We start from the raw sequence: 26,898 nt of genomic DNA, 5'->3' as shown, positions 1-26,898 counted from the left end.
AAAATTAGTCCATACACAGATGCATTCAATTTGAAAGATTTTATAAAATTAAGTCCCAGACTCCCTAAGAGCTGGTTCCAATGTTGTTCATTTTTTTTTTTTTATAAAATCTTTATTATTTTTACAAAAATTCTTACAAAATCTTAAACAATCATTTGATTTTGTTTTACATTATAAAAAGTATATATGCAATTTACATATTTCTTCCCACTCACCCTTTACCCGCTGCCTGCTCCCCCCTGGAAAGGGGGAAAAAAATATAATGGTTCCAATGTTATTAAAGGAGTTTTCCACGAGTTCAATATTCTAGGAACATCCTTATGATAGGTCATCAATATCTGGTCGGTGAGGGTCCAACTCCCAGTATCCCCACGATCAGCATATCAAGCACAGCACCGTACATTGTATAGTGGCGGTGACTGGTACTGCAGCCCAGGCCCAGTCACTTGAATAGAACTTGAGCTGCAACCAGGCCATGTGAGACCAATGAACGGGACGTCACTGGCCTAGGAATGGGCAGGACCACTCACAAGAGCACTGCAACCTCTACACACAGCTGATTGGCGGCCGTGCCAGGAGTCAGACCCCCTACCAATCAGAGGATAGGTCAATGTTAAACACCCAAAATCCCCCTTTAAGTGTTTCAATATGTAACAATGTAATCCACTGTAGGAAGTCAACACTAGATGTAAGGGTTACATATAGGGAGAAATTGCACCGTTTCACTGTGCATTATTGCCGTTGACTATATTGAAGGCAAATGCATCAAGTGCACACAGCTGTGGATTGTGGCCACTGGGGAAGACATCTCAGTTTACTGGATATGCATTTATATGTCAAAAGGAATTACCGTAAATGCAATGAAAGGAAAAGCTTCCTACAGCTAAGTGTCTTACAACTTCGTTTTTACCAAGAAAGTGAAGGATTCCAACAAGAAAACTTTTGATTTGGATAGGGTTGCTTTGTTCTTGCTAAGGGCCCTTCCCAGCAAGTTGGTTAAAGGGTTTGTCTAGACACCTAACCTAATTTAAAAAAATATAATAAAAACTAAACAAAAACACTATTCACATTGCGTAACGTACATTCAGTAACCTGTTATTTTTTACCTCTCAACTATTGCCCTCGACCGTTTTATTCAATAAGACAGCTCCAACTGCCAGTGTAGAGTGTCATGGCCACTGTTCTGGTCCAACATGACCAGAACGCATCTCCTCACACTTCATTTCTCAAAATCCCCAGCAACACTGCTCTGTCCTTGTGCATGCCCAGATGATTCTCTGCTACCTTATTGGCTGCTACCAGAGGCTCGTGACGCCCGCATCTCAATTAACCCTGGCATGAGCATGTTTGCATTGGTTCGCTAAGAAAACATCAAGCAGACAAGGAAATGATTGCTCATGCTTGACCAACGCATGATGAGACTACAAAGCAACTCATAACCTATGGAAATCCAGGGTAAAATTAGTCTGGGTGGCCTACAAAAGGTCATTTGTTTTCTGAGAAACCAGGCAAAACTGCTAATGGCTTGTGTCATGGCCCAACTGTGGAGTTAATTGACTCAAACTCAGCATCATAGATCCCTAAAGCCTCTTAGAAACATTATCCTACCATGGCTAATGGTTCAACCCTCTGTCAGTGACCAGATAGAGATATAGCATCAGAAGCAATTACAAAATGACTTTATTAGGGAGGGTAGGCCATTAATCTAAAGAGATTTTATATATATATATATAATATATATATATATATATATACATACACGTATTGTGTATGGGCATCCTAACAGGACATTTGGTTCTTCAAAGAGCCGTTGTCCAGCTCACCACATTTGAAGACCAGGACAGGGAAGTCCCACAGTTATGCTCAATGACTTTCCCAATACTGGTCAATCTAGCAGATACTACCATCTGTTGCCAGGTCACATGTCGAATCTTGGACTCAATGACCTGCTATCTCTGAGGAGTATAACGTCCTCAGAGACAAGTCAAAATTGACCTACTAGACTTCACTCATAAGCATCGTCTTTGGAGATTAATAACCTCTCCAGAGAGGAACCTGTACTAACCTGAAGAATCTGCATGGGGTACAGATAATCTCATGTGGATCAAAAAATCACCCCTAAAAATAAAGTTTTAAATAATCCAAAATAGTCCCTCAGCACCATCGGATAACGGATGACCCCAGGCTCCGCCATTACCAGGCATCTGTAGTACTCCAAGAAACAAATGCCACCGCATCAAGCTCTAGATAAAGATCAAAAGCCTTAAGATGGAGATGGCTCTTATGGAGATGCACAGCCTCTGTATATTACTCAGGGTGCCATATGTACAGAGATATCTCCCCTAAAAGAAATACTGCACGTGCTTCCTTTGGCGTGTGCCCAGAAGTGAAGGTATAGAGGGCCACAGGGTCTGTACATTGGTATAGGACGCTATATTACAGCTATGTATGACTTGGGCCATGAGTCCTTATACTGTGTAATAATAGCTTGCTTTCTCAGCTGTTTCCAGTTAACTCTATGATGAGCTTCACACCCTGCTGCTAAGTATCACACAGTCTTACATTCAGTGATGGCTGCACCCTACAGATAACAGACCTGAGGAGAGCCGGGGAGTAGTAGTGATAGGCACTGATAGGAGTAGTGGTGTTCCACAGTGGCTGTCCTCAATTCATATCTCACAGGGGCCATGCATTGAGTGGAGGGTGCATCCTTTCTTCCCTGGGGGCAAACCCTGGACTCTTCGGGTCTCCTGAATGATGATGGTTGGGGTGTCCTTGATGGTGGATGATTGGCAGGAGAACAGGTGTACAGTTGGCAGATGGCAGATGGATAGTGGAGTCAATGACCAGACCCATGTGCAGGGACAGACTGGGAATTTAAAGAGGACCACTCACCTCTCCTGACATGTCTTTTTTAGTAATTACTTGCATTCTCCATATAATAAGAATTCTGGAGCCTCTATTCTTAGGACTCTATGTTGTGCCATTCTTCTATTATTTCTACTAGAAGTTATGAATGAATTGCCAGCAGCTTGCAGTAAAGGTACAGATGGGTGTTACCAACTGAGGGTGTGTCCATGCACAGTCTGACACCAGCAGCACTGATTGGAAAAAGTCAGACACACCCGCTGCTGGTAACACCCAGCAGTACTTTTACTGCAGACTGCTGGCAATTGATTTGTAAACTTGTAGCAGGAATGATAAAGGAATGGCACAACATAGAGCCATAAGACTAGATGCTCCAGAATTGTTATTACATGAGGCATGCAAATAATTACTAAACCTAACATGTCAGGAGAGGCGACAGGTCCTCTTTAAAAGTGGTCCTGGAAAAAAACTTAAGTGGTCCCATGTTGTAGGCAGGTCCAAACTGACAGAGGACAGGGCCAACACATGTAGGCAGTGATAGCAGAAGTAGACGGGCCAACAATACCGTAGTGCAGTACAAAATACCGCCCCAGCAGAACCAAATGCCACAGTGCAGCACACAATACCACCGCCCGTGCCACAGTATGAAACTATCATCATCCTGACGATGGAGATACAATAGAATTTAGGAGTGCCTGATGCGCCTTCATTAATTAATGCTGAGAGCATAAGATCTTTATGTAGCCACCTGGCGGCCATGAGGAGGCCTTGGGTAGCCCCCTGGGCATCGGCCCACCAGGAAATTTCTCTGTAGTGTCTATGGCCTGTCCATCCCTGCCCGTTTGGTTACAATGAACAATGTCTCTCTTTACTGAACAGATGATGAGAGTTGCAGTACATATAGCAGCAATAGGCACAGTTCTGAGGTATATTACAGAGTAGGCTCTTCACAATAGCTGTGTATAGGGAGCAGCCTTCCCGAGTCTCTATTTCTAAATACAGTTTGCAATCTTCCCAAATAACCATAGCCGCATGCAATTCCGTTCTCATTTACTCTTTCTGCAATGCTCGGTCTGCGAGATGCAGATCTTAGATCCTTATCGCCTGTCCATCTCAAAGGGTGGAAGGCGCTGAAGCAATATTCCCATACCACAAGCAGTAAAGTCTTTTGCCATAACCAAGCAGCACCTAACTGTCGTTATCCAGCACATCCTTCGTTCTCTATGATCTTTATGGATGTAAGGCGCTCTCTCTCTCTCTCTCTCTCTCTCTCTCTCTCAGGGGTATGCTCTTAGTTCAGTTGCTTTTCCTGGCAGCTTTTAGTCTCAAGGATGAAGATTCCTTGGACTAGGCCTCTCTTTAGGACTACTTCTAGAGGAGCTTACAATGGGTTGGTGCATATACAGTACAGACCAAAAGTTTGGACACACCTTCTCATTCAAAGAGTTTTCTTTATTTTCATGACTATGAAAATTGTAGATTCACACTGAAGGCATCAAAACTATGAATTAACATGTGGAATTATATACATAACAAAAAAGTGTGAAACAACTGAAAATATGTCATATTCTAGGTTCTTCAAAGTAGCCACCTTTTGCTTTGATTACTGCTTTGCACACTCTTGGCATTCTCTTGATGAGCTTCAAGAGGTAGTCACCTGAAATGGTCTTCCAACAGTCTTGAAGGAGTTCCCAGAGATGCTTAGCACTTGTTGGCCCTTTTGCCTTCACTCTGCGGTCCAGCTCACCCCAAACCTTCTCGATTGGGTTCAGGTCTGGTGACTGTGGAGGCCAGGTCATCTGGCGCAGCACCCCATCACTCTCATTCATGGTCAAATAGCCCTTACACAGCCTGGAGGTGTGTTTGGGGTCATTATCCTGTTGAAAATAAATGATGGTCCAACTAAACGCAAACCGGATGGAATAGCATGCCGCTGCAAGATGCTGTGGTAGCCATGCTGGTTCAGTATGCCTTCAATTTTGAATAAATCCCCAACAGTCTCACCAGCAAAGCACCCCCACACCATCACACCTCCTCCTCCATGCTTCACGGTGGGAACCAGGCATGTAGTGTCCATCCGTTCACCTTTTCTGCGTCGCACAAAGAAACGGTGGTTGGAACCAAAGATCTAAAATTTGGACTCATCAGACCAAAGCACAGATTTCCACTGGTCTAATGTCCATTCCTTGTGTTCTTTAGCCCAAACAAGTCTCTTCTGCTTGTTGCCTGTCCTTAGCAGTGGTTTCCTAGCAGATATTCTACCATGAAGGCCTGATTCACACAGTCTCCTCTTAACAGTTGTTCTAGAGATGTGTCTGCTGCTAGAACGCTGTGTGGCATTGACCTGGTCTCTAATCTGAGCTGCTGTTAACCTGCGATTTCTGAGGCTGGTGACTCGGATGAACTTATCCTCCGCAGCAGAGGTGACTCTTGGTCTTCCTTTCCTGGGGAGGTCTGCATGTGAGCCAGTTTCTTTGTAGCGCTTGATGGTTTTTGTGACTGCACTTGGGGACACTTTAAAAATTTTCCCAATTTTTCGGACTGACTAACCTTCATTTCTTAAAGTAATGATGGCCACTCGTTTTTCTTTACTTAGAATTTGTATTATGGCAAGAAAAAAGCAGCCAACAGTCTATTCAGTAGGACTATCAGCTGTGTATCCACCTGACTTCTCCACAACGCAACTGATGGTCCCAACCCTATTTATAAGGCAAGAAATCCCACTTATTAAACCTGACAGGGCACACCTGTGAAGTGAAAACCATTTCAGGTGACTACCTCTTGAAGCTCATCAAGAGAATGCCAAGAGTGTGCAAAGCAGTGATCAAAGCAAAAGGTGGCTACTTTGAAGAACCTAGAATATGACATATTTTCAGTTGTTTCACACTTTTTTGTTATGCATATAATTCCACATGTGTTAATTCATAGTTTTGATGCCTTCAGTGTGAATCAAAAATTTTCATAGTCATGAAAATAAAGAAAACTCTTTGAATGAGAAGGTGTGTCCAAACTTTTGGTCTGTACTGTATAGTAGGAGCCACAAAAACGAGAGTGTGTGTCTTGCACTTCTCTTTTTTGAAAAAAATAAAGACTTGTATATGAACCCATCAGTCTTAATTAATTCCCCTCAAGATGCTTCTGCTACATTTGCTATGCAGATTGACACTCTTCTTCGAGAAGGACTATCACTAGTGGCTGGTGAAAAAAAAAAAAAAAAGGAGATGCCTCAATGGCTGGTTTCTTTTAATGGCTAGCTGAAAAAATGATGACCCAATTGCAAGCTTTCGAGGCTACTTGGGCCTGTTCCTTAGGCTACTTTCACACTGGCGTTTTGGCTTTCCGTTTGGGAGATCTGTTCAGGGCTCTCACAAGCGGTCTAAAACGGATCAGTTTTGCCCTAATGCATTCTGAATGGAAAAGGATCCGCTCAGAATGCATCGGTTTACCTCTGTTCTGTCACCATTCCGCTCTGGAGGCAGACACCAAAACACTGCCTGCAGCTTTTTTCTGTCCGCCATGTGGTGCAGAGCAAGACGGATCCGTCCTGGCACACAATGTAAAGTCAATGGGCACAGATGAGTTTTCTCTGGCACAATAGAAAACGGATCCTTCCCCCATTGACTTTCAATGGTGTTCAAGACGGATCCGTCATGGCTATAGAAGACATAATACAACGGGATCCGTTCATGACTGATGCATACGGTTGTATTATTGTAACGGAAGCGTTTTTGCAGATCCATAATGGATCCGCAAAAAAACAAACGCTAATGTGAAAGTAGCCTTAGGCGTCTGAAGATTCATAGGAATAATGAGGTAGATGAGACAAGTGATGTTAAAGACAGTATCGGCAGGCTAACACCGTACAGATATATTATTTACTCTAGCGACTGGTGGCCATCCTCCTCTCTCGGATACTAAGAAGTGCTGGTTGACAGATGTACAGGCCTGGGGCATGGTTCTGTCAGGTGCAGCGGTTACACTCACATCCAGACCTTGGTGCCGAAGGGAGCCTAAAGGCCGCTTCACCACGCGAGATGACCCCATCATACTTAACAAATGTTGCAGTTGGTAAATTAGGGTCAAATAGACACTGTCCCCAGGAACGTCCACGTACAGGATGGGACGGTCTATTTATGGGCAGGCAGGGCTGCCAGAATTTTAGTTTTTTTCGGGACAAAATCGATCCCAAAATTATGGCCAGCCCAAAAAATTTTACAGACAAATTGGAAAACCATAATGAACTATAAAAGATTATAATAACCATATAATGATAATTAATTACCAGTATTTACTGTGAGCTGTAAAATGATGATAATCATCACCAAAATAACCTAGTCAAGTAATACCAGCCTCAAAAAGAGTCACGGACACAGGAAAAAAGTTGCCTATTTTTATGGACTGTCCAGAAATTGTCTGGACAGTTGGCAACCTTGTGGGCAGGGCTTACACAAACCCCACCCATTTTGGCATAAATTTACAGGGAATGTCTCTAAAAATTAGGAACAGTTCCTTCAAATTTTCGACTGTTGACAAATTTGCACTATTCTCATAAATGGCAGTTGGGGGGCCGTAAAGGATCCTGAATTTTCCTAATTTCTAATATAAAAACCATATAAAGATATTTTAATTTAAAAAAATACACTACAACATACAGCTTGACGGTGGTTTTTAATTAATATCGCTCTAGAAAACTTTAATATAAAGTGATATGGAGACATCATTGCTCTGCCCTTGTAAATATACAACTGCTCAAGAAATCTAATAATCAAAGATCCTAAAATGGTCTGGAACCAGCCGCGGTGTATGAGGTTACCATGTTAACCTCTGCATCTCCACTGCTCTCATGACCAAGTACTTCACTTCATCCTTTCTCCAAGAAGGTTTTTACTCACGGACAATCCATAAACGTCGTTTGCCAAATTCTGAGCAGTTGTTCTTTCATAAGATCTGATTAAGCTGGGTGAAGACCAATAGGGCCACCATTACCTGCTTACGGATGGAGTCACACCTAACCGTCCTAGAGTCCTGAATGCCAATCTTGTAAGGCAGGGATATTTGGGCAGAGGATGTATAATTAGACTTTTTTTTTTGTGTGAAAATTTTTCCTTTTTTCCCCCCGACGTATCACTGAGGGTTCATTATTTCATCAGTATAGTTGCCAACAGACTCAAATTTGCAAGAACTGTCCATAATTTCCAGGGGCTTCAGGCTGTCCCAGTTCAAAAATGGGTGATGCTTATGGAAGTACCGCCCTTAAGTGGGCATTCCCGGATGGTCTGGGGAGTTTCTGGGGGTGGGGCTTAAATGTACTAAGTTTAACCATAACATTGTTGGTATGTCTCAACTGAGCTTGGATAGCCACTTATTCCCGTGCTCTACACAATATGGGCATAGCCAGGGACCTTATAGAAATTGGGACCTTGGCCTCCCACTTGCCATTTTTAAACAGTACTTGACATTTTATAATATACATATAAAACAGATACACAGTGTCAAATAATACCAAAATAAAACTGCCACTCAATGGCAAGATACTACCCCCATACAGTATGCAAATAATGCCACTGCTTAGTACCCATATACTGTAACACACGCCATATACTGTATTACCCACACACTACTGCCACTGAAGGCATATTTTCCCAAATATGCTGGGATTGTGCCGAATTTTCAGAGTGAATCTGAGCAAATTTGGCTCGTCCCAGCCAGAAATGAATGGGGCTCATGTAAACCCCACCTAAAAGTAGAATGTTCCTGGGGGGTTTCAGCATGTTCGAGGCTTAAATGTCCCAAATTTAATTTACCAACAGAAACATGGCCAAACAAAACTGCTATTCTGTGTCCAAATAATAGCGCTACACAATGACTAAATAGTGAGGTGGTAATTGGTGAAGGCTCTGGTGGTCTAGGGCTGTGAATGGGGTTCATAGTAAAATCCTTGGTGGTCTTAGTTTGCTCCTGGGGTTCAGTACCTGTGGGCCACCAAAGCCTTTGGCAATTGCACAGTTTTCCACCATCTAAAACAAACCTTGCAAGCCCCTCTGCCTGGGAATTTAGATACAGGGCAAGGACTCTTTGCCTACGCTGAACTCTTTAGGGTATGCAATCGTTATTTTATTTTATTCCCCCCCCCAAGCAAATGGGGTTAAGGAACAATTCTCAGCCATGTCAGGAGTGGCACTTTGTGGAATAAAGGCAGCAATTGATCCAGAGATGGATTATCCTAGAGATGTGCCATAGTGGGAAAGCCTACATTGAACATGGCAATATTGTGTCTGTGGTCTGGACAGATTCAAAAAGTATAGGTGTAGCAGAGGTGGAATTGGGGTGGATTTGGCATTTATGGGGCTCCAACTGCACCACTATGCCCAGCTTAGCAGTGTTATGTGGGAACTTTTGTAACCCCCCCCTCCAACACTGGGTCCCTTTGCAGCTGTCTGCCTACCATTTGTGGCCAGTAGGGGGCCCCAAGCATTTCCTTAGTTTGCATGGAGGCAAGGTCGACCCCTGGTCATGAACTGTCCGCACAATTGAATCAATATGGCCATGAAAGCAGTACACACGGAGGCACGAGGTACTTGCCGTGTAACACAGACCGGCTGCCAGCAACTGCTATGGTTCAGAGGCATGGAACAGTAGGAAGATCATCAAGGATGCCTTCCTGCGTCTTAATAATTTAGGTCATTCTACAACTTGCAGCACAGGCTTCCCAGCAGAATTAATATTTCAGAAATAATGATTTTCTCAGGTGCCGAGATATAAAACATTTTTGTTTCCGAAATTCGAGATCCTTTGAAAGTGATGAGACTGCTACACAGTGCCAAAGGTACATCAGGTACCTTGTGCTACATCGAGATGACGCGTTTCGAGGCCTGTACAATGTGGTGTATAGCGGGAAGATTAGATTAAGACTGCATCTGAGGGAGGCCCCAGTGCTTCTCGCTGAAAATAAATTGAGGCCACATCTTTTCTCCTGTTCTCTCAGGCTTCACTCCGGCTTTTTATAGATCAGGTGAACCATCTCCTCTTCTGCTGACAGCACGAGCAGGGATTCATCTAGAGGCCCAGACTCTCTACGCCACACCATGTGTAGTAACCAAGTGCCCTATGCATGGATCCTTAAAGGGGAGGTAAACCTGTTGACCACGGGTAATCTAAAAGTTTATAGAACAAGATTCCGATAATCACACGTATAGGTTAATTATTCTGAAGATTCACAAAAAAGTCGAGTTATGGAAGTAGTCATGGGGAGAGAGGACATCTTATAGTAATCACAAAGAACCTGATAGTCATCAGTCCGGAATTTGCAGGGACTGCCATAGTTTTTACAGACAATCCCAGCAAATTTGAGCAGTCCTGCACTGAAACTGGGCAGGTCTTATTCAAGCCCAGCCCATAACTGGGCCGCCCCTGATGGATTTTACATTTTCCTGGGTTGGGGCATCTCCTACACCAAGATAAAATGTAGCCATTCAACAGCCACCCATAATTGCCCCCAATAAGAGTCATCAGACTTGCAGTTCTCAGAGGGGTCCCGGGGGGTCAGAGGTCCTTGTGATATGAAAAAACATAATGTAGGAACACCCCTTTAATTGATCTAATCTTTATATGATAATGCAACAGGCAATGAGTGCATCCTATGTGCTGGTTCATTGTACTAGACCAGACTTATTAAAACTAAAGCAACCTATGCAGGAAGGACAGATGAGCCTCTTAAAAGGGGGATTTTTTTTATGATTGCATTTATCTCATTTTGGGCTAAAACTAATTTTTTTCAGTTGGCCCTTTGTTACAATTTTCAGCCATTTTGGAGATACAGGGGTTAAAAATTTGGTTGCAGATTACAGCTTCTCAATCCCATCAGCTGACAGCTCATGTAACGCCTTCTCTCTGTTTTCCTAAACTCATAAACACTCAACTCATGAAACTGATAATATGGCTTAAATGAGTGTTTCACATGAGCAGTCAGCTGACAAGACTGAGAAGGGATGCAGGCACTAAAAAAATCAGTTTGTTTGCAGTGTATCTAAAAAATGTCTGAAAAGACCAATTAAAAATATATTTTTAGCCCAAAATGAGTAAAATGCAAGTCATGAAAAAATTGCCCCAAAAGGTGTTCATATAAAAATACTTTATAGAACATTACTAATCCTGGAGTTACAACATGTATTATACTGCAGAGCTGCACTCATAATTCTGCTGCCCAATGGAAACAGTGAACCGACGGTCAAATTTAGCAGTACAAGGGGACATTGGAATATTTCAGGTCTGAAATCTGCAAACTTGTGAATGCAGCCTTAGGCTCTAATACAGACTGACTCGAGGAGCAATGTAATGGCGTTACCCTGGTTGTGTGTAGATTAATGGGTGTGCACTGTAAAAGGGTTTCCATTGATGAGAAACAGGTTTAAATGTTTCCCTTGCTTAGGGAACTTTCACACTTGCGGCAGGACGGATCCGACAGGCTGTTCACCCCGTCGGATCCGTCCTTCCGCCATTTGCCGTGCCGCCGCTCCGTCCCCATTGACTATATTCGGGACGGGGGTGGAGCTCCGGCGCAGTACAGCAGTTCGCGGTGAGAGACCATCGGACATGCAGTACTTTTAGTCCGGCGGCCTTTCGCCGTGCTGCGCTGGAGCTCCGCCCCCGTCCCCATTATAGTCAATGGGGACAGAGCGGCGGTCCAGCGGCACGGTGAAATAGCGGAAGGACGGATCCGACAGGATAAGCAGCCTGTCGGATCCGTCCTGCCGCAAGTGTGAATGTACCCTTAGTTTTCAAAATGGACTTCATACACTTACACATTCCTAGAGAAACCAATCTAACAAAAAGCATGTTGCTATTCAGACTTTGCAACAAAGTCGCATGCCGCAGGTCTCACCATGCAACTTTGATTACAGCAGGGGTTTTGTTTTTATCCTTTTGCACACAAAGTAAGCTTTTGCCATGTAATTGTAAAAATATTTGATTTGTCATAGTCATATCCCATGTAGCCCAAATGTGTCAAATTGGCCATGTCCTTAAAAAAAAAAAAAGTTGCATGAGGGTGGCATGTAAATGTATTTCTATGGACTGCAAGATAAAAGTCTGTGTATTGCATCAGCCTGTGCTGTGCATTATGAAGCTGATGTGTAGCAGTGTCTACAGCGTGCACGGTAGACATCTCAGATGTGAAGAAAGTTACCGGAAAATTCTACCGTAATCAGAATTGGGAGCCACTGGGGCCCCCTAAGGAAATTTTGCAACACGGTGACAACCATATCACTGCCAGCTGACATGGTCATGTAACAGACAAGATCACAATATATTAGAAAGTTTGTTTGTTTCACTAGTTGGGAAATTACACAACTAGCAACTCCCTAAATTATGGAATCGCCCTCTAAAAAAAAAAAAAAAAGTCCACTGGTTATTATGACTCATCTATACAAAGGAAGGGCATCTGATAACTATTTTATGGAATAGTTAGTTATGCTATTCTCTGATATAACCATTAAATTGGTCATTTGCCATGTTTTTTTACCTCCCCGAAAACAGCACCACTCTTGCCTATGAGGCTGCATCTTGTATTGCAGTTCAGCCCTGAAACCTTGAATGAGGCTCAGTTGCAATACCATACACTGCCTTACTGACAAGAGTGGCGCTGTGTTTGAAAAAAAAAAAAAAAAAGGAAAGGCCATTCTGGTTATAACGCGAGATAACATTCTAAAGCACTTCACGACTGCCCTGGCCTAGCCAATGCCCTTCTGCTAAACCTAGAACATTTCATTCAGGATGCAGTGTATACCACAGAGTTTTATTTGACTCCGTATAAAATTGCTTATTTAGCAGTCCAATTCAATTTCAAGTAATAAAAAATAATATAATATATATATATATATATATATATATATATATATATATATATATATATATATATATAATAATCAGGCCTAAGAGCTAGCAATCTAAATACCAAGGATGTCCACCCTCTTCTAAAGTCATGGACAAGCTATGATATTTAACATATTAAGCGTTACACAAAACCCTTACCCCTTAGCCACCCCCCACCCACTTACCACCTTCCCCACCCCCAATCCTGTTCCTTAAAGTAGTTCTCGAGTCTCACACCCCAGCTATGTTTCCCTTTCGGTTGCCGTCACTCACACATTCCCCCCGAGTGTCAACACCCCCCAAGCCCTCCACAGCCTGTCACAGCAGTGATTAGAGTCCAACAGGTGTCTACGTTCATGGTAAGACTATACATCGCCTTCCTCCAGTAAATTAACCTCTTCAGCTTGTACCTATGAAGTCAATCATTGGACTCTCATGCAGTCAGGTTGTGTAGAAAATAATCCAAAATGTGTGATAATAAAAAAGGTGTGGTGGGGGGGGGGGGCAGAAATTATTAAAATTTTCCAGTCTATTCCCAGAAACGTAGAGAACTCTGTGAACACTCACCGTCCTAAGGAACTGGATTTCATCCTCACTCTCTCCTCCTTCAGCCATGATGTCTTGGGTACCCTCCTATCTCGTAGAGGATGACCCCTCTTGGGTTGCTGGCTTGTGACGATGACCGAAGTGTAATCCGTGTGATTCGAAGGGGGAGAGAGAGAGGCTGCCGTGCTCTCCTCTCTCTGTGTACAGAGATGACACACACACAGACCTAGACAGATCCTGCCAGCTTCTCCTGTGCACCCCTCCTCTACTCACCGATTGGAGAGAGCTAGGTTAGCACCAGCCAAAATGTCCATAGGGGGTGGAGGGTCTGGGATGCAAAAAAAAAAAAACATAAAAGAGGGTAGTAGTGTATGTAGCAATAAGGACGATAAGAAAAAGAATAGCAAGGGGGAATAAAAATCTGTAAAATTCAAAAGAGTAATAACGGGAAATTTTCAAAATTGCTGAATTAATGAACTGAAGTCTTAGGGGAGATATGGAATTACAACTATCAACTATACAACTAAATAAAAGAGCAGCATCTTAAAAAAAAAAAAAGAAATGTATTGATCAGTAAGGCAAAATAAAAATTATTTATTGTAAGTTATTAACATGGATAGCAATCAAAAGCAACACAAAAAAGGGACAAAAACCAGCATAAAAGTATAAAAAGCAGAACAAAGCATAAAGATGCTAAGAAAAGAAAATTGTCAAATTGTATTTACAGGGATTCAAACAAAGATAATTCCCAACAAGTGCATCCGTTCTTAAGAACAGTCCACGCAGATCAAGACCATATGCGGGCGGCACACATACGTTTATGCTTTGCATATTCATAAAAATAGTTTAATATCTGCATTATTGAAACGTGTAATAAATAATGTAACGTGATTAATTAAAAGCAAAAAAAACACACCATTAAAAGGCAATTTACATTATAGTCCAATAGTGCAGCCAAATGGACCAACCAAGTATGACAGGACTTGTTTTAAGAGGTTGGTGCCCAAGGAGCAAGCTCTCCGACTCTGAGGAAGCTGTGGACATCTAGCAAGGTTTAGCTGGCATAGACATTAGATATTTGTCATTTTCTTAGACGTTTGTCTTTTTTCTCCCAGCTCATCCATGCTTATTAATTTACAAATCGACAATGTCACTAATGGGTTCCAGCCTGGTGCCAAGAATAGGGCATTTAGGGAGAACATCTGTATCTATACTCTCCCTCCTCTACCACATCTGTTAAAATCAAGGAGCTTTTGTCCAGTTTTATGAGGTTTTCCAAAAGCGGGCCTTCCATATTTAATGGTAACGTATCCACAGATGTTTGGAATCCACTATCCAGACTATGGGACCCCCAGTTGCTCAATGTTATGTCCTTACGACTGACAAAGACTTCCCTGTTTCGGCCATTGAGAGTTTTTAAGTTAGTGGAGTTGTCCACAAAAGGCTCATCTGTTTTCTTAAGTAAACATCTCTCGTCATTTGATCTTAATCCACTCTCCTGACTTAGTGAACGGCCAAACTTTCTTGCGCCCTTGCGTTTAATGGTGTGAGTAGTCAGCTTTTCCCAGTCTTTCAACTGAGGATCCATTTCTGTAGCACCAGAAGCCCAAGGAAAACTAAGGACCAATTTGCGTACACTTCGGTACTGGGATGTGTGACCAATTGGTATTCTAAATGTCTCAGACACCTGGCTTGGCATCAAAAGAGATTTCCGTGAAAGTGAAGAATCCACCAAAGGAAGCTGATCATTTCTGGATATAGATGTTTTTTCTTCCAGAAAGTTAAGGTTATTGTCTTCTTTTCTACCTTCCTCACTTGGAATTATAATATTCTGTTTCATTGTCTCTTGATCCTCTTCATACTTGGCACAGTCACCCACTTTTTCCGGCATGCTAAGTGACCGACGTAAAGCTCTACGAGGCTTTCCAGGATGCATTTCATCCAAGTCTTCACCATTCATGTCTAGAGATTTCCAAGAAGGAGAAGACCTCAACGAAGGAGGAGTTGATGGATTGTCGGTACATAAGGTTTTGTCTTTTGTAGTATTACCTACAGAAAAGTAAAGCAGAAACCTGAATAAAGTTATAGAACAGAATGAAGGCCTAAAAGCCCTTTGATGAAACTTTTGATTTCATAACCTTAGACGAGGCTTTGGGAACCCACCAGAGTTTGATCCTTTTATAGAAAAAGTGTTTGTTCGAAAATCTCTTCCACTGAAAATGGGACCCTCCAAGGCTTCAGCAACCATCCGCTTCATTATATTCCAACCACTTGGCTCCATGCTCTTGCCCTCAGGTGTCTACACAAGAGAAAGGCAAACATGAGTGACTAATTATGGTAAAGCTGACCAGACACATAGGATTAATGTTGGTTAAACCCACCGATCTTGGTTGGACCGGCTGTCCCATGTCAGGGCAAAGAAGGATAGGGCTGTTGGAAAACGCCTAATAGTTTTTTTCTAAGGAGAGATTAACCACCACAATAGGTGGCCTGAGGTGGGCTACTCTATTTTCAGAACACATGCACACTCTGTAGAGCCAAGCTAAATGTGTATGGGGTGGTCAGGTGGAATAGCTCTCATCCATCCGAGAGCTATCTGATGTGTATGTCAGCCTAACCGTCCTGGATGAGTCAAGGACATCTTCAAAAAGATAGCGAAACCTCACCAACTTTTATTTTTGTTTATTTTTTATTACTACACACAATTATTGGGTTAACTTTTACCGGCTGCTTGGTTGCTCGCGTTCGATGGAAGAGTCTCAAAGAGTTACGGACCTTTTCCTTTCTGTCCAGCTGAGCAGGAGAAAGAGAGATCTGACCAGATGGCATTCTGTAAGAAGAGAAAAATATTTTTACAGTTTGTAGAAGGCTGATAGCATTGATTTTTTATTTTTAACATCAATCTTAATTTACAAAAACAGTGGGCATCGATGCCATTTGTTGAGGGAGCCCAGAGACCATGTAACCTTGTATTACATGTTTTCCTCATTAATTTGAATGGACACCATGTTATATCTCATCTTTGATGGACACAGGACTACTACTGTGTTAAATACTCAGGTCATGTCGGGCAGGGGTAGTACTGTATTTATAGAAAAATCCATCCATCATGTATAGACAAGTGCAGTAGCGCTGCATGCGTGGGACATTGGATTCAATCTCTCACCTCTTGCACCGTTTGCTGTTTCGCCGTTTAGGCCTCGCTTTCTGTCCTAGTCGTGAGGAAGAATCTGGTGTTGTTGGAATGACGGGGGATGCAGAACTTGCATCTAAAAAGTTATCTGGGCTCAGCAAGAAGTCAGAAAAAACCTCAACACCCCCAGAGTCATCTAAGGAAAAAATTATAAAGTGGTCTATAACGTGTTATTAGGAGGCAAGAGATGCATGGGGCAGTCCTTACCACTAACCTTGGAGTGGAGAAGTTGCTCTAATTGGTTCACTTGATTCGTCGTTGGATAATTTGCCATCTGCAACCTCCCTGAGAGATTTTCTGCCCAAAAAATAAATAAATAATAAATAAATAAATAAAGTGAAAGAAGCGCCACAAGGGGGAGCTCATTATATACTACAATACTGTATCACTGAGCCCAACTGAAGCTATGGTAGGCCCACATGTGAAAAAAATTAAAAAAATAAAAATAAAAATTATATATATATTTATATTCAGATTAAGGGTACTTTATGTTGTCCACAAATTGCGTATCAGCAAAAAACGGATACCAGCCATGTGCACGCTGTAGATTTCATGGGTCCCATTTTAGAAATGCCTATCCTCTATAAAATGAACAAAAATAGGAAATATTCTATCATTTGTGTAATGGCTGCACGGACGTGGACAGCATATGGATGACATCCGTATGCTGTCCACATTTTTTTGCGGCCCCATAGAAATGAAAGCGGGTCAGATGCACACCAAAAATACTGTCGTGTGAATGGAGCCTTTGCCAGAGACTTTATGCTGTGCATTGCAAAGGGTGGCGAAACCCGTGGTGAAAACCCACAGAAAGAATTGAAGATTTAAAAACTATACCGCAGGTGAATTTCCGAGCAGATTTTTCTTGCAGCATGTAGAAGATTTTTGAAAAGGTCATCCACTGTAATACCCTGCAGATATTCAGCCCATAAATCCAGACTGAAAATCAGCAACATAAATCATGTGTGAATATACCCATATTCCATATGTAGCGCTCGCCCCCCTAAAGGGCAGCTTTAGGCAGACAAATATCAAGTTTAAAGGGATATTCAAGGTATCCCCTATCCACAGGAACCATTGGAATAAAAGGACTGGCAAATGGCGCATGCGCACTGCTGCTGTATTTATCTTGATGGGACTGATTGAAATGTATGTAGTGCCCTGGAGCAAGGGTATTTTGGACTGTGGACATTTTCCCTTATTGTTACTATGCAAAGCCATCAACTTCCTACTTTCACACTAGCGTTTTTGTTTTCCGGTATTGAGTTCCGTCACAGGAGCTCAATACCGGAAAAAGTTTTATCCTAATGCATTCTGAATGGAGAGCATTCAGTTTAGGATGAATCAGTTCAGTCCCTCTTAAGTTTTTTGGATGGTGAAAATACCGCAGCATGCTGCAGTTTTCTCTCCGGCCAAAAATACTGAACACTTGCCGGAATGCCGGATCCGGCATTAATTTACATTGAAGTGTATTAGTGCCGGATCCGGCATTAAGTGTACCGGCAGAACAGATCCGGCTTTCCGGTCTGCGCATGCACAGACCTTTAAAAATGCAGAAAACAAAAAATACCTAATCCGTTTTTCCGGATGACACCGGAGAGACAGATCCGTTATTTTAATACATTTGTCAGACGGATCTGCATGCGGATCAGTCTGACAAATGCCATCCGTTTGCCTGCTGGAATCCTCTGCCGCAAGTGTGAAAGTACCCCAAGAGACTGACTACCTATGCAAAGTTTTGGATGGAAAAAAAACCAGACACACTGACTTTCTGGTTTAACTCTGTCTGTGTCTGAAGACATGTTTACATCTGGAAAAACTGCTTCAAAACTGATTCATTCCCATAGACATGCATTGAAGCTCTATAAAATTATATTTTAGACAGAAATTGTATCCCATTTAGGCTGTGCTTCTCCACACCACCTCTCCCAATATAAGGTTCTAGTACAGTAGAAACTGTATAGAAGGAGAGCAGTCAGAGCCGCTAGTTGTCTGCAGATAGTCTCTCCTGCTAAACTAAACACTGGTTCCTATGACAGACTGCATGAGTGACCAGAAGAAGATGCTGAGATGGGGAATGCTGAGCCTGGGTTACCAGGCCCTGTTGACCAGGGAGCCAGCTGGATGACTGAGCCACAGACCATGGGCCACCAGCACTTTGGCCAGGGAGACAGCCTTCTGAGAGACAGAGAGACAGCTAGCTCAAGCCTTTCCTCAACATTAAACCTTCTTCAGCCTAGGAGACTGGCGAAGCTAACTCGGAGCCTTGCCTGTATTGTTTGCACTTGAGTTCCTCCAGTAAAGAAGCACACTGGTTAACTTCAGACCCTGACTCTCTGTACTTATTTCCCATTGGGTTTTACTATGCCTTACCATCCCTTCTGGAGAGCAGCAACGCGTAGTGACACCAATGTCCCAAAGCCAGATACTGCATGTAAAACCCCCCTATTAAAATATCCTGTGTTTGCCCCCGAATACATACCGTTTCTTTGCTGTAAACTGTTCTCCACAAGCAGAATCTTCTGAAGCTTTACGCTTTGTCTTGTTTCTTGGTGGAAGATCCAGTTCATCTGCCCAAAGCAAATACCAGTCATTAGAAGATCCTCCTCATGAAGCGAAGCTTATTGTATATTAATAATCTCCAGCCTTTTCTCACCTCCTCGATCAATGGAAGGACCAAGGCCAGACTTCAATTTACTTAAAGCCTCGTTGACAATACCTTAAGGTGGTAGACATAGATTAAAATAGCTGTGTTAATTAGAAGAGGTTTTGTCATTGCATGAATCATTTGCTTACACACCCTCACCAATGAAGTGGACAATGGAGAAAACAATGGAGATCGCAGTCCCCAAGACTGTATGAACGAGTGGAACTATGGATTTGCTAATATAAACATAAACAGTAGAAGTGACCAGGGCATAAGGTTGTTGGAGGTGACTGGGCAAAAAAAATAAAAAATTGGTGGAGTCCCTCATTCTACCTGGCCACTGTGCAAATGTGCAGTCCTCTCCACTGAAGTCTGTGGAAATGATAGAGACTGTGACTCACCTAGACTTCAAAAGAGTGTTGAATACATAAGTACAGTACATGTCTGTGGCTATCTTTCCACTTTTCTTGGCCAAATGACTATCATATCAAGTGAATTCTGGAGGCCACAGGGCATGTTCTTAATGTTCTCAATGTCACATGTAACCACCCTTAAAAAACTTAACTTTTAATATCTATCTAAAATAGCTACAAACCCTCCAACACAAACCACATAACAGTAAATTAAGAAAACAAGATGGAAGATATCATTAGGTTGATACTTAGCTTTGGGGTTAGGAATGGCGGAGATTGGGCCTAAAATATAGCTATGGGCTCTATCCCTATAGCTGACCCTCTTGCTATTTGTGCCCTGCCTACAAACGGAATGGCCGCCCTGATAGGGGCGATCCCGTATCAGGAACCTCTTGAATGCCCTTGGATGTCCCCGAGTCGGGATGTCCCTGGTAGCTATTGTATGCTAACCTAATAGTTAATCGTTATTGTAATAGCGAACGACTAAAGGTACAAAAAAACAAATATACTATAAGTTTTAAGGGTGGTTACATGTGACATTGTTAATTTGAATTTGTCACCCCAAACACATAAGACCTGCAGACGGGTTATTGTCTGAACTGTGAAACTCTTAATGTTCTCACCCTGCTTTTATGAAAAAACATTTCCTAACAAAAAGGGTTGGATTGGCCCACCAGAGGATCATCTAGTGAGCACAAATGTTGGAGTCAATACTGTAGATTTACAAATAACAGATGTGTGTACAATGATCACCACAATGGTTATGATGCCATCTAAAGTGGACGTGTACATAATCTGTATGGATGGAGGGAGGACTTGCAAAATCATGTCTTCTGTTGGGCCCAAGGAACCCCATTCAGGCCCTAAGAGCACCAAGTTTTCTTTGTAACACATTCTCGTTTTTACCGTACCACTCATGCTACGTCTGCGCCGCCGGCGAAGACCCTCTGCATTGTGGGTCACAGAGTCTTCTTCAACCAAATCACAAGGAACAGAAATCTTTTCCCCAATAAATGTAGGGAGCTGTCCTGCCGAGAAAGAGAGACTTATGCAGGAAGTGTGAAGTACGAGGATTATGTACCTACAAGATGACTAACGAGATACAGACCAACTGTATTACTGCAGGATGATAACCCTCAAGTGTATTACAAATCTGCACCATATGGCAATACAAACATTACCACAAAGGTAAGACATTGTTGGAAGACTTATGAAAATTGGAGCAAATGTGTCTTTAGAAGCCATGTACACCTAAGCAACCTACTATGAAAGTAGACATGCCCTTTAAGAGCAAATGGGGTAATTTCCACAAAAGCATCCAAACTGCATCAATGGAAAACAGGGGCAGTAAGTGACTGTGGAAGAGGACTGTTGTCCTTTCTGCAGTTTTTTGCTTTGTCCCTCAGTATGGTTTCCTTTTGTGTCCTGCAATAAGCAGCTTGGAAGATACAGCGGTGACAATTCACATAAATATTACTGCAAGACTAATGAAGAACAGTGGTTATAGTTCAGTGCAAACTGCAGGTTGTAGCTTGTTGTAGAGCAGGAGGAGCTGAGCCGATAGATATATGGTTTTATGGGAAATTATTTTTTAAAAAAGTGTAATTTATTTAACCCCTTCCATTGAACATGTATAGTGGAAATCTGGTTTTTAAAAATGGCACCCGCTCCTAAGCTCATGTCTACAATCTGCTATGTCAGCGATAACACCGATTGCAGACATTTAACCCCTCAGATGCTATAATTTATGACAAAGGCATCTGAGGCAGTTTTCCCCCCAAAGCACTGCTCTCCCGGGGCCAGAATGGCTTCCCAGTGCAGAGACAGGGGAAGCCGTTCCTTCTCTTTAATAGCCTGGTTGTCTTGAAAGAAATCAAGGCTATTACAGTTGTAGTCCTGCATAGCAAATCTTCTAAACATTTCATTTTTAATTTATTGCAATGTATTTGAGAAACTATATGCAGATCGCATTTTCAAGTTTCCTAAGGGGACTTAAAAATAGTTTAAAAAGGAAATATAAGGAAATTATATATATATATATATATATATATATATATATATATATATATATATATATATATATATATATATACACACACACACACACACATATATATACATACATACATACACATATATACACTCTCTCTCATATTCACCCCCTTTGCCCATAATAAAAATAAAAGATAACTTGCATTACCACATCTCAAAATGCATGTACTAAAATTGAATTTTTTTTTTATAAAAAGTCATCAAAAACTCTCACGCACTGCAAAACTCATTAAAAACTACAGATCGCCATGCAAAACAATGAGCCCTCAAACTGCTCCTTAAATGAAAGCAGAAAAAATAAAGATTAGGTCATAATATGGGAGGAGGAAAAAAAAAAAAAAAAAAAGGTTGTCCTCAAGAACTCAGTAGTCATGTAGGTGGTCTGATGTGCGATTGACGGCTATCTCTGTATACACATTCAAACAGAAGACTGTCAGAGATAGGACCGCCTGCGTGACTACTGAGCTCAGAGAACAGAGATTGAAAATTTATAAAAATACAAAATCGTATTGAATAATTTCCCCAAATCTGCAGTGTACATCAATCTGCTCAGCTCCTCCTGCACCTTCATGCTGACAGTTTCCCTTCATTCCATGTTTTCACTTTTCAGTCTCGGATTTGACAGATCTATTACCTATATCCTGTGCATGGTCAATGAGGCTCTGGATGGCAGAAGCCTGAAGTTGCAGCTGTTTCTCTGTGGCGAGCGTCAGCTTCTCGGACAAGTGACTGCTAGAGAACAAACTAGGAGCTAAAACCACGGCCAGATTCCCAGAATCCATTTTGTTCTCAATAGACCTTTAGAAAAGAAACACATTGTACAATTACAATCCAGAGCGAACCCGTTAACTCTTAAAGCATATGGGGTATAGAGGTCTTCCACAGGCTTCACTGTATTTACAACAGGATCTGCTGCAGAGATCTGACACTGTGTGATGTGCCGCCAATATACCGGCTTTTCAATGTCGGAATGGCAAGAATAAGTAGCAGATTATAAAATTCTTCTGGATTCTTTTCCAGCTCATGTGAACAGTGTTATAATGCACAAGCGCTGAATACAGAGAGTCACTGGATTTAATGCATTCACCTCCATCAGTAGGTAGGTACTGAGAGTACAACATATAGCCATTCATTATTTTTCACCATTTGTATTGTGGAAACACACCTTATAGTATTATGTGCAGCACCCCATAGCAGGGGTAGCATTAGGTAATCTATTGTTATGTGATGTATTGCAACTAGTATGGCTTTGTATGGATGGCATAGCCAGGGTTAAGAATCCTGGCTCAACCTCTGTAGGGCTGGATCCATCCCTAGCTTGAGGTTGTTCTAGGGAGAGCTGAGACAGAGGAAGAAAAGTTCATGTGCTCCTTCTTCTCAGGCCTAGAAAGCTTCAGAGGCTAACAGATCTCTGCAAGATCTACAGAGAAAGAGAGGAAGATAAAGGAGTACTTGGAATAGCATAGAAGTCAGCAAGGCAGCCTGCTACTACAGCAATTCAGACTTTACTGCTGCGAGGGACCCCATTAACATGATTAAGATGCGTCTACCTGTATCCTGCATTGGACATTACAGCCTATTGCCCGACATACATTTTCCTGAGAGAAACAAAGAGGGCCATATTTCTCATCCTTGCCTAAATCTGTACATTGCTATCAGGGTGAGAATTTCACTGTGTACAGTTGTAACTGTGTTCTGCTATAGTTGGATGTATTACAACCCCCATATTGCACTACAGTAAAGAGATTGCACTACACGCCCTACCTTGCACCCATACAGACACTCAACATCACGGTCACCCTAATAACCATCAGGGAGGAGCCCCAACATCAGGGTGTGCCCTAAAGGAAACAAAGGGTGTGCCCTCCGTTCACTGCACGACCCTATGGAGCAGCAGTGAGTGGACAGCAACTGTAATTGGCTGTTACTGCCAGAGCCACTACCACTCTCATCCTCCGCTCCGGTTCCTCTTGGGCTCACTGCATATGTCACTGCTGTAACTGCTTCTGTGAAAAGAAGTGTAATGCATTTCACTGTTATCAGCCATTTCTCGGCCGTTACAGGTTGCGATGTTGTGTTGCCGGCATTTTCCCTCCACCTGAATGGGGTGAACCACGCAGTTGCCCCGATTAGAGCTGCACTGTATTTAGGCAGACATATTATATTTGGGGGAAGGTATAGACAATTTATAAATATGCCTTACAAAAAAAAATTAAAAATTGACGTATCTGTTGCCCGTAGCAACCAATCACAGCGCAGCTTTCATTTAGTATTCTGATCTTGAAATCATTAACCTAGTGCTAGGATTGGTTGCTATGGGAAACAAGAATAAGGAAAACCTTCTTGTCAACGGCAGCCAATCACAGAGCAGCTTTCATGTTACACGAGCACTAGAAGAAATGAAAGCTGCTCTGTGATTGGCTGCTATGGGGCAACGACAACAGTTTTCCTTTTAGACGGCTAGTAGCAAGCAGAGCAGGGGCAAACCAGGCTCCCTGACAACCAGAAGATAATATAGCCCTGTTCACACTGCATTTACGTTTCACCAGGGAAAGTCCCCCACCATTTTTGTCAGATGTATGCATCTGTATGCCATAGATACTTTTAGCATACATCCGGTCCATAGAAAAAAGTACTTTATTACTACACAAACCTTGGGACCCCAGAAATCAGGGGACCCAGACATACCATCTGCACAGGGGCCCAGGGGGCCCTTCCCAGGGGTACAGCAGTATCAGAAGGGGTCAGGCTGTAGTACAGCCGCTGTACTGCTGAGATTAAAGCTTAGCGGGTTGACAGGAGGTGGAGCTTAGTGGTGAGACAGGGGCCCCTAGACTCAAGTTTACTTGGGGCCCCAGAAATGCATACGTTTTGCTTAGGGTGTTCCTTTATATTGAAAATCTTCCTTAGAAATGCATGGTTATGAGGTTCCCCCTTGTGGCGGCCATGGCTATTACATTCCTTACCTGCAAGCGACGCTCTGAAGGAAGATGCAGAAGTATCTGAGAGTCTCCCCATGAATAGTAGGAAGCAAGCAGGTCACCAAGGCAGTGGCAGAAACCTTCTCCTCCTCAGTGAGAAGCTGTTGTATCTGACACAGAGGATCTTGGAGTTCTGGTGTCAAGAGGGGATGGGGAAGTTCACGGAAGAACTGTTTTAACAATGCGGCCACGTCACTGGGCTGAGCAGAGGTCAAGCCGCTCTCCCCAGACTCCAGCTGAGCCTGTAACACAAAGATAGAAAAGATGGAGGCCTACCAGAAACCGCCGTACCGAGTCATCAGGAGGAATATCACCATAATAGAAACACACCAGTCGCGGCTGATTTTATTGAACATGGGGCCCAGAGCATCTAGTAAAGTAGAGATCTCTTTAAAAGGCACTTGAAAGAAGAATCAACCCTGTCAAACCAGGCATACTGCCTGGTAGGGTTGATCCTGCAGATTAAAATGATACCTGTCTTGTGAAAATCAGTTGTGGCATTCCTGAGAAAATAAAAATAAGACTTATTCTTTATTAAAATGAGGGCTGCAGTGCACCAAGGGGCGTGGTCAGCACTGGAAAACTGAGGGTCACCGAGGAGCTAGGCCCCGCCCCTCAGTGTTCTAAAGCCCTCATTTTCTTTAAGAATAAGTCTTTTTTTTTTCCTCAGGAACGCCTCAAGCGATTTTCACAAGACCGGTATCGTTTTAATCAGCAGGAGCAGCACTACCAAGTAGCAAGATAGTGTTACTAGGAGGCGATCCTGCAGACAGTTGCTCTTTAAGAAAGCTATTCTGAAAATATACAGTGTATATGTATATATATATATATACACACACACACAATTTTTTCCTCAAATTTCAGCACATAATGACAAATTACACATTCACACAGTGCCCAAATAATGTTGCTATGCAATGCCTATATACCTCCATACTGAGGTATAATGCCCACGTACCACCACCATACATTTCCTAGACAATTCTACCATCCAGTGTCCAGATAATACCTCAATACAATTATTTATTACTGAAACTGTTAATGGTAAAGTCACTGCTGATCTAAAGTTTTAAGGGGGGGGGGGGGTTAGTCATTGGAAGCTGCTCCTTGGATGGCCCTGGGCAACTGCCATGCCCTGCCACCAGTGAAGAAAATGAGCAGTCTTATCTTTTGAGGCCCATGTTCTTATCCATAGGGGACAGTAATGTAGTAGCCAACGCCAATGTACCAAGGATATGCTACTCATGTCGTCAGAGCAATGGCCGATTTGCTTTAAAGTCCCGGGCATTGGAGGTGTTCTTGTAGAATTCGGATAACCCCTTTATTTCATAATGTGCCTTTCAATCAGGGATGGACACAGACAGCCCCTATGCAGAGAGAGAGAGAGATAGAGAGAGATAGAGAGAGATAGAGAGAGAGAGAGAGAGAGAGAGAGAGAGATAGAGAGAGATAGATAGAGAGAGAGATAGAGAGAGAGATAGAGAGAGAGATAGAGAGAGAGAGAGAGAGAGAGAGAGAGAGATAGAGAGAGAGATAGAGAGAGAGATAGAGAGAGAGATAGAGAGAGAGATAGATAGAGAGAGAGATAGAGAGAGAGATAGAGAGAGAGATAGAGAGAGATAGAGAGAGATAGAGAGAGATAGAGAGAGATAGAGAGAGATAGAGAGAGATAGAGAGAGATAGAGAGAGATAGACACACGGGCGTATACAGATCATATAGGGCCCCATAGTAAAACTTAGTATGGGCTCGGGCAATGCAGAACATGCACAACACCCCACATTTCTGTCGAATTTACAATATATCTCAAGTGGAAGCTATTTAAATTAAATACAAAAATCGTACTTAATGTTGTAAACATTAAGTGGAACAGGTACTTCCCCAAAAAATGTCACTCATTCTGAACACCATATTTTCACCAAAAAAAAAACTGGCATGAATATATTGATAAATCTCCTGCTTCCTTTCTATTACAAAGCTAGCTGCCTACAGCCACCACTAGGGGGAGTTCAATGCAAAGCAATTTATACATCTACATCTGGGAGCTGTGATAATATATTCACATTGAGCTCCCCCTAGTGGAGGCTACATAAAAAAATGCAGTGTTTTTTTGTTGTTTTTTTTTTACACAGGAACAGAAAATCAAGTTCCTGCGAGGCCCCATTCTCTCCAGGCCCCATAGAAGTCTCATGGTCTACCTCTATTGCAGGTACGCCACTGTATATTTGGAACCTGACAGATGGTAGGAAGGTGCTCTTAAAGTAAGAGTGACTCCCAAATTACTATCTGGGTCCCTGGCCAACTGCATAGGTTAACCATGAGACACCTCT

At 42.4% G+C, this 26,898-nt stretch overlaps 2 protein-coding genes across 2 annotated transcripts in view; both read right to left on the bottom strand.

Annotated features, from left to right (window-relative positions):
* Window positions 1-13,494, bottom strand: part of RYR1 (ryanodine receptor 1) — a 127,521-nt gene extending 114,027 nt beyond the window's left edge. The window contains 1 exon segment of the mRNA XM_044305921.1: window positions 13,306-13,494. Within this exon segment, the coding sequence (XP_044161856.1) occupies window positions 13,306-13,353 (48 nt within the window). The 5' untranslated portion in view covers window positions 13,354-13,494.
* A 924-nt stretch (window positions 13,495-14,418) lies between these two features.
* LOC122946547 (rho GTPase-activating protein 11A-like) overlaps window positions 14,419-26,898 on the bottom strand; it is a 47,238-nt gene continuing 34,758 nt past the window's right edge. The window contains 11 exon segments of the mRNA XM_044306258.1: window positions 14,419-14,478; window positions 14,480-15,333; window positions 15,448-15,583; window positions 16,009-16,114; window positions 16,451-16,613; window positions 16,692-16,774; window positions 18,960-19,047; window positions 19,134-19,196; window positions 20,449-20,565; window positions 22,224-22,387; window positions 24,556-24,812. Coding sequence (XP_044162193.1) covers window positions 14,419-14,478; window positions 14,480-15,333; window positions 15,448-15,583; window positions 16,009-16,114; window positions 16,451-16,613; window positions 16,692-16,774; window positions 18,960-19,047; window positions 19,134-19,196; window positions 20,449-20,565; window positions 22,224-22,387; window positions 24,556-24,812 — 2,091 coding nt within the window.

This window comes from Bufo gargarizans, chromosome 9, assembly GCF_014858855.1.
Source record: "Bufo gargarizans isolate SCDJY-AF-19 chromosome 9, ASM1485885v1, whole genome shotgun sequence".
NCBI classification, from domain to species: domain Eukaryota; kingdom Metazoa; phylum Chordata; class Amphibia; order Anura; family Bufonidae; genus Bufo; species Bufo gargarizans.
This window is presented reverse-complemented; position numbering and strand designations above follow the sequence as displayed.